We start from the raw sequence: 19,346 nt of genomic DNA, 5'->3' as shown, positions 1-19,346 counted from the left end.
CACAATCCACAGAATGATTCAACAGAGTTTGTGGTTGGACAGGAGGCACGGAAGGACTGGAAGGAGGAGTCCTGCAACTAAACTACAAAATAAAGCATGGTCAAGAGTAATGACTTGCAAATTATTTCTGCAAAGCAGCATAGTATTGGGGTTTTTTTGTCTTTTTGTTTTGGTTTTTTTCAAGAATAGTATGAAGAACATTATGAATTATTTTAATGGAAAGGTGCATGTTCCAGGCTAATAAAAATGAGCTGTTTTGTCTTTAGTACAGAGAAGACAGTGCAAACTTTTCTGTATGCTGAAATGCCTTGACACTCCTTTTGGATTTCTTGTCCATTGAAATAATTTGTTGTATTTTGCTATAATTTTAAGTGGTCATTCCAGAAAGGAAGATGTGAAAAGTTGCTTTACCCTGCATGTGACATTGCGGGATGCCTTGATAAAGGCTGGTGAGGAGGAGTGTATATGCTGCCAAAATGTTTGGATTTTCAGATTTATGTTTCTCTTAACTGACAGTGAGAGTTATTTTTCCAAATGTGGTGGTTAACTGTCTGATATTAGTGTGCACAGAGGAGAATATGTCAGTAGTGCCTCCTTAGGATTTTATCAAAATACTTTGAGATTTTTAACTTGCTGAAACAAAGCTAAACCATAGTAGCCTATGCTTTATTCTAAACATTATTCGTTTTACCACAGTGTTTTCTCTCTCTCAGATAAGTCTGCTCATAATTCTTAAAGATGTGGATGAACTATTTATTCTTGAGTGCCTTATCTGTTTGACATGTGTATTTGATTACTTGAATATTTACTGTAGATATGATGTACCTTACAATTATGTAGTCACTAGTGTAATAGCAGAAAATACTGTGTTGAATTCCATAGGAAAGCCAAATACACTAAACTTAAGTATGTCAGTGAGTGCACTCCTTATCCACACTGATGATAGAGTGGCTATCCTGGCATTTAGGTCTTGTCATATTTGTGCATAATTATGATCTAGGCACAGTGTGGGTGCTGCAGTAGGTTAAAGCTGCTTCATTTTAGCTGGCATTCTTCTTAAAATATCATCAACTCCAGAGTGTAGCTTTCTGAAGTTTCTGAGCACATACACACAATGCTACAGCTAATAAAACCAGATGGAAACTAAGTCCTTTGAGTTCTCTTTTGTTGGAAGAAATCTCTGGACGGTTGCTCACAGCTTACTCACCGTCTCTGTCTGTGCAATTTCCTTTAATCAGGGTTAAATTTTTCCTCTCTCATGTGAAATGAATAAGGCAGAGTATGTGGAGGTGAAATGAAGACTCAATTCATGTGTTTCAGGTTGGTGCAGTGAGCAAGAAAGTGATTTGTGGCATGAGAAACACATTGCAGACTAAGGCAGCAGGACACTTCGACAAACTCAATATGAAGCTGCAGCAAAGGCATTTTTTGGAGCAGTTCAGATAATGAGACTTCAGGACATTATTGGCAGGATTTTGAGGGGAACAGGGAGGGAGAAGTGCATCCTTGAAAGGCCACATCTAGAACATGAGGGCTTTATTTGCAAAAATAATGCTGTGTTTGGTGTGTTCTGATGAACTGCCCTCATTGTGCTGAGGTTGGCTGGAAGTGGTGTGTGAGGTGGTAGAAGTTTTTGTAGGAATGCTGAAATGGCAAATGGCAAGGCAAAAATTCAGGAAGGTGATTCTGTATGTCAAGGCATGCAGACCAAGAGGGAGGAGAGAGGATGCTGTGCCTGGGGGGTTGGCAGAGACTCAGCCTGCATTGTTAAGCTGCAGAGAGGCTTTTGAACAAAGTTGATACAAGGGTTTGATGCTAAGCAGTCTTTTGCTGGTCTTCAAATATGTGAGAAAGCAGTACTACCTGGATTTTCATAATCAAGCAGAATCTCGTTGGATGTGAACTGTTCCTACCAACTTTCAACTTGCAGAGTTTAATAAAACTTCAAATGTCAAAATGCATTATTTCACTGAGTATTTTAGCAGAATCAAGCACATGTAATGCAGTTGCTTGTGGAGTTACAGAATAAGCCCCAGTTCTTGGTGAAATTCAGGTAGTTTTTCTGCCCTGTTGTGTCAGGGAAGATCAGGTGAAGAAGTGTCCCTTCCTCTGGTCCTAAATTCAAGTGAAAAGTAAATGTCTTTTGGTAGTGTCACTTTTAAAAGCCTAAAGACTTTATCATACTTTATTCTAATATTTCTAAATTTTAGAGGGAAAAGCCAACATCATCTAATGAGGATTTTTCAAAACCACTGGGAGCTACTAATAATTTAACAAGAAATAAGTAAATAATGGCATAGTTTTCTCTGTAGAGCTTTTGGATCTGCAGTTCAGCAACAGGTAATCCTAAATAAACATGGATTGCTCTGCTGTTTGTTACATGCTATTTATGTAAAAGATCCTTGTGGGCCTTGCTCTCTAAATTGTTTTTCTTATTTATCCTGTGAGGAGAATACATAATATGAAGTTATTACATGTCCTTGATACAAAGCCCATTTTCAGTTGATGGTGGATGTTTTCCACCGAGTTCCACAGCATCTGGTTCATGCCTCATAAGAAGCAAGGCCCTTTCCCCAGCAAGGCCAGGACATTGTTCCAGGGAACAGATAATTTATGTAGCCCTATAGAGGTGTGTGGCACTCTTATATAAAATGTAAGAAGGTGGTGATTCTCTGTGCTGAAGAGTTCATAATCCAAAACAGGTGAGGGTTGGCCCTGTGGACAGAGAGGAATTGCATGCATCATTGTGGTTTGCATTTAGCTCTGTCATCATCAAGTTGGTTTCTTTTCTTCTTTTTAAACACTTGGGAATCTTAGTGCTGATGGTAATCTTTCATTCTGACACTTCTTTGGACAGGAGTGTATCTGTAGCCTTCTCAAGGGCCTGTGAGCAGTAGGGTGGGTGATAGGTGAAGATTGTGGCTTTAGTGGAATTTGGGTGGAGTTCTTGGGACTGCACGTGCAGAAGGTGGTGACTGGAAACGATGCACTCATGGTGCTCTGCACGGGTCACATCCAAGCTCTTCATTTCAGTATTATTCAGTGTGCATGTGTTAGTGTGGGCTTTGGGAGTATGCCTGGAGGGGCTCCTCAGCTCTGGCTTTCCTGGAGTTTAGAGTTCATTTGCAGAGCTTGGTTTTGTAAGCAGCACAAAATACTACCAGCCAGCTGTAACTTGTGTGTTTTACTGGTCCAGAGTGTTTGACATTCTTTTATGTTTTGGGTTTCTTCTGTACTTTTATTAAGCAAACAGAAGTGGTGTTTGCATGCATTTTCCCAGTTGCAGATATTTAGGGGTTTTTAAGATATCTCTGGATTTAGGCAAAAAGTGTATTTAAATGCTCGTGTTCCTCTTGGCTGCAGAGTCTGTTATTCCCTGAGGGAGACGTAAGTGCTTGGAGCTGTGAAGTTGCAACTGGGCAAAAGTTTTTTGTGTGTACTAAAATCTCTTCTGTTAATTATTAGGAGATTAGGAATGTAAAGGAAGACTAGTGCTTACATGTAGCATGTTTAAACTGTAGCTTCTCATTTTATTAAATGATTAGCACTGTAGAAGTTACTGGGGCCACTTTGGAAACATGATGTGGTGAAACCGTCCTTTAAAAACAGGTGCTCTTTCAGTCCAGGTATTTGGAAACAGTAGTAGCAAAAGACTAAAACAGAAAACAAACAAACAAATGCCTAACCAAAGTCAAAAAATAAACCACCTGTAATTATTTGAAGATGTGAAAAATAGCTATATCTAACTGCATCTTTAATCATATTTCTGTTAAAATCCTTTATGCAGTAGTTATTAATGATTGTGAGTTTTAATTTATTTAGGAGGCTCTGGCAACAAAGGCAGCAAGGAATCTTCCTCAAGCCCTGTTTGCTTATCTAAGATAGTAAAAGAGCTTGGTTTGCAGCATCCTGTGTTTTCTCTTGTATCTTTGAAAAATATCTTTTATGTTGTTCTGGGACAAACCTAACTGTTGCAATATTCTTACACGTGAATATATTAATACAGTGTTGATGTATGCATTTTGTAAGTAGGTAGTATATTCTGATACAAAATAAATTTAATTTTCTGTTTGCAGTAGGTCAGGCTGGAAGTGAATCAGTCTCACTTTTTAATCTCTGAACGTGAAGCATATCTAGAGCTTCAAATGCAAGTGGCTTAGGGCATTTTCAGGCATTAAAAATACTAATCATTGACCTGAGACTAAGATGTCTCAAGCTAATTATTATCCATGTTCAGGACCAACTTCTGAAGGGCTTTTCATGTGTCTTCAGCCATGACTACTCCCGAGCTGCCTATTTATAACTGTAGTTCCCCCAGGGCTGTGTTTCCATTTCTGGTGGCAGCCACTCAGCTCTCTGTTTCTTGCACTGTTATTTATCTGGTGGTGAGACCTCATGAGCTGGTGGTGATCAGATATTATCATGAGTCTTGTCTCTGTTTCAACCACAGCAGCAGCTTGGAGCTGCAGGAACTGGTTCCACACATTCCACTTTTTCTGGGTAGAAATCAGGATCTGCACTAGCATTAAAATAACCTCTTGATGTAGAGTTTGGCTCATAACATGTGACAAGGATATATTAAGGCCATACGTTTCCAGAGCTGGCTTCAAGTGCCTGGCTGGGATGGGACTGCTGGCATCCAATTTACACTGAGCTTCCTCTCATTTAGCTTCCTGGGAAGAGGAAGTGACTGCTTGGAGAGGGCAGTGTGGATTAGAGAGCTGAAAGAATGTCAGTGCAAGTTAACATTTGCAGGAAATCTTGGGATTGAGACATTTGTCTCCCTTTTGGCAAAACCCCACCCAGTGGAAAGGAGACTGTTTAGGTTGGATCAGTTTCTCTAAAAAGGTAAATCAAGAATGCTTACTTAACTTTTTGCTTAGTTCAGGCAGAGCTGAGTGGTGGGAAGGCTTCATTTTGTGGAAAATGGCACTCATCCCATCTGTAGTATAGTGACCATTCTTCTAAGGCAATGGAGTAATTCCAAGGATTTCTGGTTTTTTTTCCATTTCATCTCCAGTTTCTCCTGTGCTGCTTCTGATAACAATGGATACTATCTTGATATTTTGTCTGTAATATGAAGTCTTAGTTGATAAAGTTCATCTTTATGCCACTTTGTTGCTGTTCTTAACACTTTGTGCAAGCTCTCTTGCATTGTAGAGCAGTAGAGAAGGAGTGGTTTGTCACCACCATCTCAACTGAGGTGCTTAGTGCTTTTCATTCTGAGAGTTAAACCCTCCCTCAGAAGAGAGGAGGGATTTCCTTCTCAGAAATGTTTGTACTTTTACCTTGGGGGAAAAAATGCATATACAAAGGAGACAAGTATGATAATGATACTACTCGAGAATATACACTGGGTTTCTGGCTTCTAAGGAAGAGAATTGCTGATTTTGGTTTCAGTGGAGAGTTGGATCCATATTGGTGTTTTGAACAGTGTTCTGTGGGACTTGATTTTTCACTGGTACTTTTCTTAGAATTTTTTTACATTACTTGTGTAATTCATTAATGCTATGCAGACAGAAACTTCTATAGATAATTTTTTTACATGCTTAAATATTCCCTGTTTTCGACTATGCTGTGTCATGTATTGAAAACAAAAGTGTTACCTGTGACCCTTGACTAGTATTTCCATTGAGGGTAAAATAAATGTTTAAATCAAGTTAAGGACTTCAATGTTTTTCCATAGGTAAGGGCATTTGATTGATTTTTACTCTCACTTAACTGTTCTTGCTGTATTTGTAAATTAAGTGCAAAGTTCTGTAAACATTTTTGTTGCAGAAGGTTCACTTAATGTAGTTTTTGGATGCATCAACAATACTGCAATATTTGCTTAAACAAAACCCTTGTTTTGAGAATCATCTTATTTCTTTTCAGGTGAATTGTAGGTTAAAATAGAGATGCAGTGTATATGTGCATACATGCATTTGTTCTCATCCTTTCTAGGCTAAAAATCCTTTACTGGCAATGGAAACAATAAAAATTCCAAAGCCATATCCATATAGGCAGCTTTCCCAATTTCATCTTTAGTGATTTAGAGCTTTTATGTACAGTCTGAAAGTTTCATTTTTAAAACCAATGTATTTTACTCTGCTGCCTTTTATTGCTTTTATGCATAATCTGTTCATTAGTTTTAGTATTTAGTATAAAAGTTTTGATACACATTGATCAAAACTATGAATAAATACATTGCCCATGATGTTGACCTTGACCTCTAATTTTAGCTTCAGGACCTCTTCATCCTGCACATGCTTGCCTTAATTCTTGGTAAGTTCTTTAGGGATAGCTGTGAATACTTTGTGAAGATGGTAAATTTGTTAGAGTCAGTATGGGCTGGGAATACTCCTTGACAGCAAACAGCCTGCGTGCTGCTCTGGGGAAGCCTCAAAGTCTGCACAAAAGCATTGGCCCTGAGAAGTTGTAGGTAAGTGTTGTTGGTGTTCTGCTTAGCTTGACGTGACACTGTGTAGCAGTATGCAGGTGGGAAGCAGGCAAGTTTTCCTTCTGTTCCCCTTTTATATGTCAATCAGAAGCACAACAATGTTTTTTGATAGTTATTTTGGCATTTAATAAGAACTTGAAATAAAAATCACTTTAAAAGAGATGGACAAGTGAGTAGGTAAAGATAAATTTCCTGCAGTATTGAAGCAAATGACTTGCAGTGGAAGCATGAATAAAAACATATGAGAGTATTGATCCTTATTCATGCTGCTTATTCCAGACAGTAATGTCTAAAATAATTTGCATATTACCTTTTTCCAAGACAAGGGAAGGAGGACTAGCCAAGCAGTCACCTTTTCTGAAAATGTGTCTGGGTTTCTGACAGTTGGACTATGAAATGGGAAAATGAGGAGCCCTGCCCTTGAAGACACACAGGCACTCATGTCCTTGTGTGTGGGAAGACCCTGTTGTCCCACTACTCCTTTCTCTACAGACACACAAGTGGAGCTTGATCCTTGTCCTGCCTGAGCATCCTTTGGTTGTGTATTTTAAACAGATTGCACTTACCATGTGAGCTGTCAGTACTGACACACTGCAGTCAGAGCAAACTTGCTAAAGCATTTTCTGTATTTTATGGTTTTAATTCTGGTTCTCTGCATAGGAGGTGGGGGTTTTTGCCACACAGGAGCATAAACTGGAAGCTCTGGACAGTGTAATCTGGAATGTGAGGGTGCCTGGGGCAATTGCTGCTTCTCAGGAACAGCCCCTCCTCCTTACCTGCAGAATTAGTGCTTACACGGGGGAGTCAGACTGTACTGTCCAAGTTTGAGTAGTAGATGTGACAAACTGTGAATTCTTGATTGGAATTTCTTATGTAGATGACCTCAGGAGGAAAGAAACCACAACAGGGCTTGGGATGTGAATCCATGGCTGTACCCACAGCGTTGGCCAGACTTCCACAAGAGCTGCGTACTTGCACCAGGCTTTGGGCAAAGTTTTGTAATCTCTTCTTTAACTCCTTATATTCCTCAAATTTCCTCACCAAACCAGTAGTTCTTGATGCTGCCCTGCTGGTGTGCTCTGGCAATGCAAGTTCTTTCTCTGGCCTCACCAGTTTTGGAGTTTGAATTCCCAATGGGTCACTTCACACAACCCTCTTCTGAGTCTCTTTCTTCCTTCCCATCCTTGTTCTTGCCTTATCTTTCTCCTCCCCCAAACCAAAAAAAACAACAAACCATTAAGTATCATAATTCTGGTTCCAGCTACACCCATTGCTGTGTCCTTGCTGCCAAAAGTCATGTTCAGGGATTAGTCATCCTCTCAGATTGTGCTGCATCACCTCTTATCCATTGCAAGAGATAGAACTAAGGATCACCCCATGCAGAATTTCACGTCTGCTGTGACTCTTCAGGTCTTGTCCTACAGAAATACATTTTCCTTTAATTTTCATCTAAGTTATATTCCATGATTCAAGTATACCATAAGAATGAACTTGTTTATACAGCTGTAAATGCATGCAATCTGAGGGGACTAAGACAACTTTCCTGAAAGCTGAAGATGCAAGATGAACACTGAAAGTCTGTGAAACCAAGTATTCTGAGACTAGGCATAACATCTTCATGGTGTAAAGTGAGATTGTCTCTGAGTTACTTTCCCACATCGTATTGAAGTCCAAACTTTGATTTGAATTTGTCCTTTTCCTCACTTGTGTGGAAAAAGAATCTCATTTAAGTGGGGAAGGAATTCAGACTGGGAAACTAGAGAAACCCACTAGTAGATGCAGGTTCCTGTCTGACCCATTTTTCCTTTCACTGTGATTAATACCTGAGGCAGAAAAGGCCAAGATGCCCAAATCCCAAAGGTGGGAAGGTCAGAAATAGGTATCTTACCAACACTAACTATAAAGATTAATACTTTGATTTAATGTGCCTGCTTTAAATGAAGAAAGGTCTGTTATATATGTTGTTCTTGTTCATCTACTGTGTGTAAAATACTTCCTTTGAATTCTGAAATACTTGTGGGCTTTGGGGGAGTTTTGTTTGGTTGGTTTTGTTGCATTCAGGACATTCCAGTTTCCATCCAAAATCAGCTAAGCAAAACATGCAGCATAAGAAAAAATAATTTCTTACTGTCTTAATGTAAAAACTCCCCAAAGTGCTTAAACTATAAACTTTTCAAGCTGGAATACAAGGAAGCCAAAAGCTTGTCTTCCAGCTGCCTTACAGTTAGGCTTCTTTTGGTTTTTTTTGAAGGCCCAATGATTTGCAATTGAAGCCAATTTTTTCAGGGTCAGAGTAGAGTCTGATTTGTTTTGTTGGTGTCTTCCAGTGTCTTGTCCTTTTCTGGTTTTTCTCCACTGAGAATAGCTTACATATTTTGGCTTGTAAACACTACAATTACACTTGGGAAAGGGGAGGAAGGAAAGTTGTAGAAAGACAATTTCTTAGCTTTTCCTTTATTTTGAGAAGCAGCATAAGATTATTTGTTGGGGATTAAACCTTGCTGACAGATATGCCTGATCTCTTTGGTCAGTTGATCCCTCAAGGCGAGGAGAGCACTGATTAGTACTCACTCTATCTCTTATTTTGTGTGGAAATAAGGGAAGCTATGCAGAGGTGCTGTTCTGCAGAGATCATGAACTCTGAGTCATCCCTAGGCTGAATTTCCTCTAAATGTTATGTAACTCAAGTATTTATACAGTTGGAATGCATGTATTATAGCTGGAGCACTTGTGAGTTCTCTTTTTCATGTGAGAGCAGAACCCCTGTTCTGCTCAGGGTGTGTGCCATAATAGTGTTTTCACTAATGAAGCAGTTCCATTGCAACATGCACTTGAGGTTGTCATGGAATTACTCCAGATTTTTCGGGAAAAAAAGGTAAAATCTTGGCACTTCAAATTCCCTGGGTTTGAATGGTAAAGCTGAAACAAAAAGTTGATGCAACAGTGATCTATGCACTCTTCAGTATCATCTTTACTTTCAAGTTTAACTACTGTCATAAAAACTCAGCTCCAAGTTTTCCAGAGCTTTTGGGACACTGCTGTTATAATAAATACAATACATAAGTAGTAACTTAAATACAATGATAGTTTAAGAAGAAAGCGGTGTAGTTTAACTTTAAGTGTTCTTAGCGAAGTCCTGATTTATTGTAACATTACAGCCCGGAGTTGAAAGCCAGCACAGACTGAGCATTTTGATACTTTAGTAAATGTACTTCATTTAAATGCGTCCTGACTTTTTTTTTTTGCCTGTCTAGGATAGGAGATAAACTTGCCTTTGTAGGGACCAAACTGAGTTGTCTTTTTTGGTCTAATGTGGCAATTTTGAACATTACAAAGAGCTTAAGGATAGTAGATGGCCAAATCTCAGTGGCTGGCAGTCAGACTGCTTTTCCCTTGAAGATCTTATATGTGTCTTTCTCATATGTCCCCAGAATGTGCAGCTGTGAAGTTGTGGGCTTTCCTTTTATTTTAGTTTAGCATAAGAAATGTGGAGGATATAATTTCTTCAAGACAGAAGTCTCCATCCTTTATTGAGAGGGTAAAGGACTGATGGGATGTAACACTTGCCCTGAATGATATGCATTCTTCTTCTGTCTCCTCTCTTGTGGTTCCTTTCATGTTGGATCTTCTATAACTCGGTCCTGCACTGTTCTTTGTTTTAGCATCTCCCTTTTCCTTGTAGCTAATGCCTTCCAATTTTCTGTGTATTTCACTGCCTGTTGCACAATTAAAAAAAATCCTCGCCCAAAGCCTTTTATCAGAGACAAGTGAATTCTTTGAAACAGCTTTTTTCACATCTGGATTGAAAAATGGTGAAAAGTATATGTATGTTACTGGTAGAATTTCACCCTCCTGGAAATGTTTTATTTCAGCTGTAACTTATTATCCAATAGTGCTGAAACCAAAAATATAGTATAACGAAGTCTGGCTGACGCTTTCAGTTTTTCCACATGGCATGCTAATCTGGAAGTTGTTATGGTGTCCTTGGGATTTGGATGTAGAAGATAAGAATTAGGAACTGTTAGAGAAATCTGCCTTAATTCTGAATTATACTGTTATGGAAAACTTACTGGTATAGTGGCTGTTTTCTTAATGCATTACACTTCTTCTTGGAAGTGGCTTTGCTAATTATTTTGGCATTTTAATTGCTTTCATTCTATCTTAAGTATGATGAGAGGTATGAGCTTAGCCATGCTTGTTGGTGAGATCTTGGTGTAAAAGAGAAGCCTTTAGTGTCAGTAGACATGCCCAGCATTTCTAGGAGCTGGATTTCCATCCATCTGTCTGAAGTCTTTGGTGTCAAGCAGTTCCTTCTCCTATGTTACAACTAAATGGGTTGGTGAAGCTCTGTAGCTCTGTGCCAGGATGAAATTTCAGTATAATCTGCCTGTAATAGGGCTGATGGAATTTTCACTGAGCCAAAGGCAGCAGCAGAATGAGAGCTGACACTGAGCTCAATGCCTGCATGGTTTTCACAGTGTAAGAGTCTGTGCATAGATTTTCCCTGTTGGCTGGTTGGAGATGTACAGGTAGGTTACACACTGTATTGTAATAAATAAAAGCTGTCAAATGTCTGCTCTGACCTGCTAAACTGAGAAGTAAAAATTCTGGAGTCTGGAGAAGTTTATAATGAAAAGCTGCTTTTGAGTAAAGATGAGGCAAACCAATATATTTTGACTTATGGAGACTCAGGAAGACTCAATTTAAATTTGATAGGCTTTACTTAAAAACCATTTGAAGGTAACTGAAGAAATATTTGTGTTGAATTGTAAAGGTTTGAAACTCCCTCAGAGATAGATGTGGAGTCTGTTGTAGCTATTAGTGGTCATTTGAACTTCATGGAAGCTGTTGAGCATTTTGGGTTTGCTCTGTGGAATTTTTGAATGATCAGAACTCAGCCATGCTTATTAACAGATAAAAGTTCTCAAGAAAACCAGAGAAGCAGTTAATGGCTTGTGTTATTTAAAAGTAATAACATTTAACAGTTTTAAAAACGCTAAGCATCGTATTTTCAGAAAATGAACATATGCTTTTGCAGGAGAAAAAAAAATAATTTTTGAAAATGCTTTCTTTTTTAATAGATTATGGAAGAAACAAATACGCAGATTGCTTGGCCATCAAAGTTGAAGATCGGAGCAAAATCGAAAAAAGGTATTTTATGTTTTTCTTATTATGGGGTGAGATTAGTTGTTAGCATAGTAAAACCAAAGAATAAAGAATTTTTAGAGTCCTATGGGGTGAGATTAGTTGTTAGCATAGTAAAACCAAAGAATTTTTAGAGTCATACATGAATACTGGTCACCTGAAGTATTTCCATTTCAGTCTGCTGTTTCTTAAAGAAATTTCTTGTTGAAGTTATCTTGGCTTTATATAGGTATTTGATACACCAACCTATTTTAAGGAGCTTGCAATTCTGTGAGTATTTATTTAATCATAACTGCTGTATTAAGCATGTGTGCCTTCTGCTGTATAATTCTGTATCTAATCAGAACAGTTCTTTATTTTACAGCAGCCAAAGCCAGTGTTTCTGGTAACATTTTGGACGAGTGGGTGTTTTGTGGGGTTTTGTGTTTGTTTCTGTAGAGTACAAAGATGAGTGTTGGCCAAGCCCAGCAGAACAGTAAATACTCATTGTGTCCCTGACAGGGACAGCCTGCATGCTTTTTTGGGTTCTCTAAGAAACCTAAGTGGAGCTGTTTCTTAGGAATGACCAGTATTATCTTTTAAATTATGTTGCTTTTGGAAGTCCAGCCTCTTAGTACTAAGTATACAGTCTGGACATCTTTCTTTGAAATAAGATTTCTTATTCTGTTCTTAAGGAGTCATAGCTGTGACTAATTGAAAGCAACACTTAATTTCTCTTCTGCATAAAAAATTGAGATTGGGAATACTGCATGTGTTTCTGTCCAGGCTGATACATATTTAAAAACCAAGAAAGTGAACTTCAGATCATTTCTCTCTATGTTATATATAGAACGTGTAGGTGGGGGTGTGGGCTAACCTTAGTAAATGAATAAGATCTCTTGGGAAGAAAAATGATCTTTTTAGAAAGGTTCAGGATTAATAAAATTTTTATGGTGTGAAGTGAGATTGTTTCTGAGGTACTTTCCCACATGGTGTTAAAGTCCAAATTGATTTCATTTTTTCTTTTCCCCACTTGCATGGAAAAAAAATTTTGCTTAAGTGGGAAAGATTGGGGGAAGGAATTAAGACTGGGAAAAGTGCAGGTGTTCTGTATGTAGGTATTAGTATGTGGAACTAACATTTACAATAATGCAGGAGTGACAAGGTCTCTGTGCAAACCTGGGGAGTTCTCTGTACCCTCTCCTTGGGCTGCTATGAATTGATGCACACCTAATGCTCAAGAGGCACAAGAGTTTGTTTTTCTTCTGAGGACAGAAAAGAAGAAATAAAGTGGTGCCTGTAACTTTTTTCCCTCTAGTTTAAATGGGCTTATTTCTGAAGAATAAAAGCGAATGAAAGGCCATGAAAAGAGGGGTAAAAGGTGTTTGGTTGGGTTTCTGCCTTGGTACTTGGAAATGCAGCTTTAAAGTAAATTAATTTCACTTCTTTATTAGTGACCTCAAGTAGAAGATAATGTGGTGAAGCTCTGTCAATGAATTTGAGTACCACAGGAAATAAAACAACTAAGAGTTATGAGCTGATAAAACTAAAAATTGAGGAAAGGGAGCACATATTCCAGCTGGGCATACTGAGTGTATCTGCAGTGGGAATGATTATCCTGGAAAGTCCTTGTGCCAAAAGAAACTTAAGATAGTGAGATAGTGATGGGCTGTAAACAAGACATTTTAGCAACATGTTAAACTATTAAAAAAAGTGTTTCAAATGCCTGTGGATTTCAGGGTGGCTCTAGAGTTAAGACTTGTACTCTCTGGCCAGCTCTGGTGTGCTGGGTTGTGTGTATATACACCTAAGATAGTAAATTACAGCATGTGTACAAAGAACCTCTTAACCCTGAGGTTCCTATTCCTTGTAAAATAAGGTGTAGTTTATATGTTCTGTTTACACTTAATACCAATTGTTTGCAATTCTGTAACATTCCATTTGCAACTACAGCAGCTGTTTATATAGGGGTAAATATCCCAAGTGTTTAACATACACTTAGCTTCACTTAATGACATTTTGTGATTGAGAGGAGAGCCTGCAACAAATAACTGGCTGGCTCTCCAGGGACTTGAACTCAGAACATGCTATCTGTGCCTGCCTCCTTGGCTGGAGCTGAGTGCCTGAGTCATTCATGAGGGAGCAGCAGCCATGGATGGACAGTGCTTTACCCCAGCCCTACACTGGACCAGTCATCGCCAAGATATCCCAGGTTTTTTGTATAGTTTTATACTTTTTTTGTATAGTTTTATATAGTTTTTTGCAGTATAATCTGCCTGTGGTTTCAGCAGCTTTACATCCTGTGTGTAGTCATTCACAGCTTTCCTCCCAATATAGGGGGAAAACAGTTATTAGGAAAACATTGTTTTTCTTTCTGTGATATTGGTCAGTCTGTCGTGAAGCACTCAGGGCTCAATGGTATTTTTCTTCTCACTGCTGGTGACAGTTTTAATTAGACACTATTGATACTAAAGCAATAACCAGAGACTTGTTTTGTTTTGAATTGAAACACAAGGGTATTGAAATTTACAGCCAAGGTGTGCATAGTAGGATTCAGCGAGGATATGAAGAATAAGTTCTGTACAAGATCCAGAATCTTTTCTTGATCTTTTAGTAAAAAATGTGCTGTAGTGAAGCTGAAGCACCAAGAGTAGATGACTTGTGAACCTCTGTATCATTTCTTTTCTGTTATATGGATTACAACTTTTAAATTGATGGGTCCAAAATTCTATATTTAAGTATCATAAAGGTAATTCATTAACTTACATTTGATAAATATTTTCTGATGGGTTTTTTGAATTGCAAAAGACCAATGTCTGAATTGAGCATAAGCAGATTTTAAAAATTTGCTAATTCATATTCATTATTTAATGTGTTTTCTAAAACACCTCATCACAAAGCTAAATTTGAAAAAAACTATTATCAACTCTTAACATTTTCATAAGGGCAAAACAGGAATTTCCTGGATTTAATGAACACCAGATGCTGTAGCCTTGCTCTAGTGATGAGGAGGGTTAAAGTATTTTGGAATAAATGTTTAGAAAACACACAAACATATAAATCTTCCACAGCATCTTAAAGCAAGCCATTTGTTCAGGTTGCCAAAGAGATTCCATAACATTAAGGATTTAGCGGGGGAAGTGAACAGTTTAAAGCTCTTCATGACTGATTCCATTAGTAGTGAAAGAATTGGCACTGGCACAGTTTGCTCTGCTTTGCACTGGTGCTGTAGAGCTCAAGGTGTATCAAAACCTCATGTTCTGGAGGTCTGGGATCTTCTCTAGTCTGGTGAATTAAAGACCAAATTGAGAGACAGTGACTTTGGCTCTCAACATGCTTTTTCACTCTGTTGTAGTTACTGTTCCTTTGGAATGCTGTTAATTGTCTTTTAAAGATTTATTCAGTGGTATGATGGTGTGGGTAGGTTGCCAAATCCTAAATGGTCAGATGCTGTAGTTCCACAAACATTTTCCAAGCAGGCATAAGATAATGGGATTTTCCCTCTCCCTTTCTGAAATGCTGACCTGTCTTGTTCTTGTTTTGAGCCCTTTCTGCTGTGCTGTCATTGGTGCTCACGTGGGGGACCAGTGTGGCTGTTCCTAAATTCTAGCCATGGATAATTTTTACTTTTGGAGAGGGGGTGTCCTTGTTCATTTGCTAGGTGTCTGAGCCCTAACTGTACATGCTCATATGTTTCCCCATCTGTTTGTATGGAACTGGAATGCTTAATGCCTTGGAAGCAGGTGAATGTCATGTTAACCAGCAGCAGTGCCTGTGGATGGGTATTGAAGCTGTTCTTTAGGAAATAGATATATGGCAGTTCAGATTTCACCTATATTCCTTACTCCTTTTTATTTCTCAATTCTCCCTCCCCCATACCCCTGTGTCCCTTTGCATTCCAACAGCCATAAAGAGGCTGTGGGATATGTGTGTCCTCAGAATGCAGCTTGGAATAGCTGTTGGGGAACAGCCACCATAAGAATCCCTTCAGCTCTTGGAAACTTAGTGGCTCTAAGTAGGAAGATGATCAGAGAGTTGGAGCAGGGAATATTTTAGGATGTTGAAAAGATGGTAAGGGGAAATGCAGGATAAATTGAACATGCAAAGCAGGTAGAACTCTGGGGTCTCTTCCACCATTCACTTTTAAAAAAGACTTCTCTTGCTCTTTTTTCTTCCTCTTACTCCCATATTTTCATTCCTCTTCTACTTTCTTTAGTCATCAGCTCTTTTTTATCTGTATCATATCTTGAAATTACCAATTTATTTTCTTTCTCTTTTGAGGTGCTGTTACTTTATTTTACCTCTTCTCTTATTTGCTGTTTCTGGCATTGTGACTTTTTGTTTTGCTTTTTTTCTGTTTTTCCTGTCTTATCACTAATGCATTTTAAGTTGGTCAATAAAAATCTAGTCCATGTTCTATTTGTACTTTTTCCATTTGATTTTACTTTTTACCAAGTAAAAAGTAAAATCAAATGGATTTTTGCTTTTTTTCATCTTTTTTAATAACTTCTAAAAATTTAAACTGGTCTCTGTTATCAAAACATTTCCTACATGCTGTTTTTCATTAGCATATCTCCAACACAAGTACAGATCATGTTAAATTCATATCCAAGAAGAATAGCAAAAAACATAGTGGTACTGAAGGCACTGGAAGGAAGGCAGCAATACCTGGCATTGAGCCCTGCTGGCATTCATTGCCTGGCAGTTTGCTTTCATTATTTTTCATTAAACTTTGCCTTTTGCAAATTATCTTGCAGGTGCAACTGTTTCCCTCTTTGCATCCTGAGCTGTGAAGGTAACATGCTCAGTGAAGTTAATAACATAGTACCAACCTTGAGGCAAACAACCAGAGGGACTTCAGCCATATCAGTACAACCTCACTCTGGTTTATTGGAATGTTGTTTAGGTACAAGGGAAGCGTTCTGCCTGTTTCAGGAGGCGTTGTGATAAAAGGTAGAGCCTCCTCTTTCGTTAAAACAAATGTCACTGCTTAGTGAACTCAAGGCCAGACTTTGAGTTACTGCCTTAGATATCTAGAGTAAGCTAAAATGTTTGTCATTTCAGACCTTTAAATCAACTTTCGGTTGTTTCCCAGTACTGTGATAGAAGCTGAAGTTTATATTTTCAGATGAAACGGGGAGGGAGAGAGCAAAGAACTGTGGTATCAGGCTGTGCAGCCTTAGGAAAGTGTGTAGATAAAATGCCAGGTTATTTCTTCTTTTGCCATAGGCTTTCTGATAAATCTGATTTTAGGCTTTTAGATAATTTGTTTTTCTATTCAAAAATACCTAATTTTCTCAATTTGTCAATACAATCTTTTTTGAAAGGAGTGTGAACTACTTTTAAAGCTAAATGTCTAGCAGCAAAATATCCCAGGAGTGGTTAGTCTATGAGTAGTTCAGAGTTGTGCCTGCCAGTTCAGCGTCCCATTGCAAGCACTTCATCATTTACACACGTGTTCCATGGAAGGATTACATCACTGCTTAAAACAAAAGTGCATCATAAGTTATGCAATATTTCTCTTTGTACAGCAGCTGAGCTGAATCCCACATTTGTACAAAGGAGAGACTGCCGAGCAGAAATTCCACAGTGCAAAAAACCCACCTCAGATTAATTGGATGGGAGTAGGACTTTGTCAGTGCATGTGTCCAAACCCAGTATTTTATTATTAAATATCAGTGATCATGGAAGAGTCAGTAACCTTTCACAGCATCATTGTCTAGGAGTCTTGTGAACTTTAAACATCACTGTAACCTCTTGTGCTATGTCTGGAAGTCTCTAGAGTTTCCTTCCTCCCAGGAAACACCCAGCCAATCAAAAACCTCCACCAAACCAAAACATCCCTAAGCAAAGTGAAGGGCTCAGTGAGGCAGATGTTGAGAAACTTTGGGTAGAGGGAAAAGCACTTGTGTGGTATCATTGGGGTTTGGACCCTTGCTTCAGGAGATTCTCATTGCATTGATGGTATTTTGTAGTAAATGCAAAGTTTGGTGGAATTAATAGATTTCTTAGCTTTCAGTTATTGTTGGGATTGCTGAAACACTGAAAGGATTTTGGTCTAGGCCACTAGATTTACATTACATACCTAATCTTTTTCTAAATACCAGGTGTCTTGGTGTTCTTCAGATGCTGGCATGTCTGCAAAGTGCAGTTATATAACCTGAAATTTCCCCAAGAAATTAGCCAAGTCCTAGTTCAGTCAAATAAACATAAAAACAACTGAAAAATGCCTAATAGTTTAGGCTATTTGCTTCTTTGTCTTATGTAACTCCTAAGCAGATAATGTTGTGCTCTGTGTGGTTGTGTGCATATCTTCACTGAAGGAGTGGTGAAAAATGGGGGAATTGCAATAGGGAAGTGGTGGAGTTGTCATCCTTGGAAGTGTTCAAAAAAAACCCCACCAAGCAGTCACGGCACTTGCTGCCATGGCTGAATTAACAAGGTGGTGTTCAGTCAAGGGTTGGGCTTCATGGTCTTGGAGGTCTTTTCCAACCTTAAATCCTGTGATTCCATTTAAAATAATCACTGTTAGGATTGCCTTATTTTTTTGGTCTTTAGTGCTTTCCTTTTCTTTAATGCTTTACATACATGTTACTCCTTCTTAATATAGTTGCAGCCATAACAGAGGGTTTTAGTAGTTTCCTTAAATGACTTCCTTCTTCTGGGCCAAAGAGACATCAGTTATTTTTTTTCCTTTTCCACACTGTATATTTATTATGCCTGATTTTAATTTTATTAAAAAGTGATTTAGAACTAGCTGTATTGTGGAAAAACCACAGAAATTAAAGATTGTGGATTTCAGAGATGGTTCAAGTTGCATGAAAACATTTTCTTGCAGAAGCCACTTAGTCATAGTTGATTTATTCTTAATTGTTTCAGTAGAGAAGTGAATCCTGCTACTTTTTTAAAGACTATGCCCAAGTAAAATGTGAGGTAAAAGTACTCATGTTAATAGGATTAAAAGTCCTCCTATAATTTCATTCACTTCTAAAATTGCAATCTTTGCATTTGTAGCCATATATAACCTCTAAAAGTGTATTAAAGTGTTGTGAATAATAGGAAACAGAACTTCATATGCTGGAATTGCCTGTGTGCCTGCCACTACTTACCTGTGTTGCTGACTTACCAATTTTAAAGGAAAACACTTTAATATTTTAATTTTAATTTTTTAAATACTCTTTAAATTACTGTAGTAGAAATTGATGTTGTGTGTTTCTGTAAATGCAACAAGGCACCGAGTTTTACTTTGCACCTGAGTCTTAAATGCTGAATTAGCCCCACCTGGGAAGGTCTCACAAGCATCCCAGGACTACCAAGTACTTCAGACCTGCTAATGAACCAAGAACTCTAATAGTGGTTTTTCATAAGTTGGGTCAACTCCTGCTCTTGACCTACTTTCATATCTTTGTGTGCTGTTTCTAGTTACATTAAAACCCCAAAATCAAACCTGATCAAGTGAATGTTAGATATAATCAGCTAATTTTCCTGCCTTAAATTCAGTGCTATGAATAGCCACTTAATTGGTTTAGAGCCTTAAGCTCCAATTAAAAAAAAGGGGGTAGGGGAATTAATCAGGTCTTTGGAGACCTGCACTGATACGTGTAGTTTTTATGACAAACTTGAGCTTGTCACCCACTAAGAAACTTTTGAAAACTGTGCTAACTGAAAGGCTGTAACCCTAACTCTTGCTAGGAGCCAAGCATGTATGGAGTGATGACTCTTCCTGTTCCTGGTCTTTAGCTAGGGATGAAGGGATGTAGAGTGATGGAGAGAAGAGAGCATC

General features: G+C 38.3%; 1 protein-coding gene across 2 annotated transcripts in view; it reads left to right on the top strand.

Annotated features, from left to right (window-relative positions):
* The window catches only part of BICC1 (BicC family RNA binding protein 1), a 90,045-nt gene that overhangs the window by 34,403 nt on the left and 36,296 nt on the right, over positions 1-19,346 (top strand). Inside the window, exon 3 of one of the 2 annotated variants that reach the window (XM_041475051.1) lies at positions 11,521-11,590. In XM_041475051.1, coding sequence (XP_041330985.1) covers positions 11,521-11,590 — 70 coding nt within the window. Of the gene's footprint in view, positions 1-11,520; positions 11,591-13,737; positions 13,776-19,346 lie in introns of those variants that run through there. The other variant, XM_041475060.1, reaches the window with a different exon arrangement.

The sequence above is a fragment of the Pyrgilauda ruficollis genome, unplaced genomic scaffold (genome assembly GCF_017590135.1).
Source record: "Pyrgilauda ruficollis isolate IOZ18807 unplaced genomic scaffold, ASM1759013v1 scaffold11, whole genome shotgun sequence".
NCBI classification, from domain to species: Eukaryota; Metazoa; Chordata; class Aves; order Passeriformes; family Passeridae; genus Pyrgilauda; species Pyrgilauda ruficollis.
This window is presented reverse-complemented; position numbering and strand designations above follow the sequence as displayed.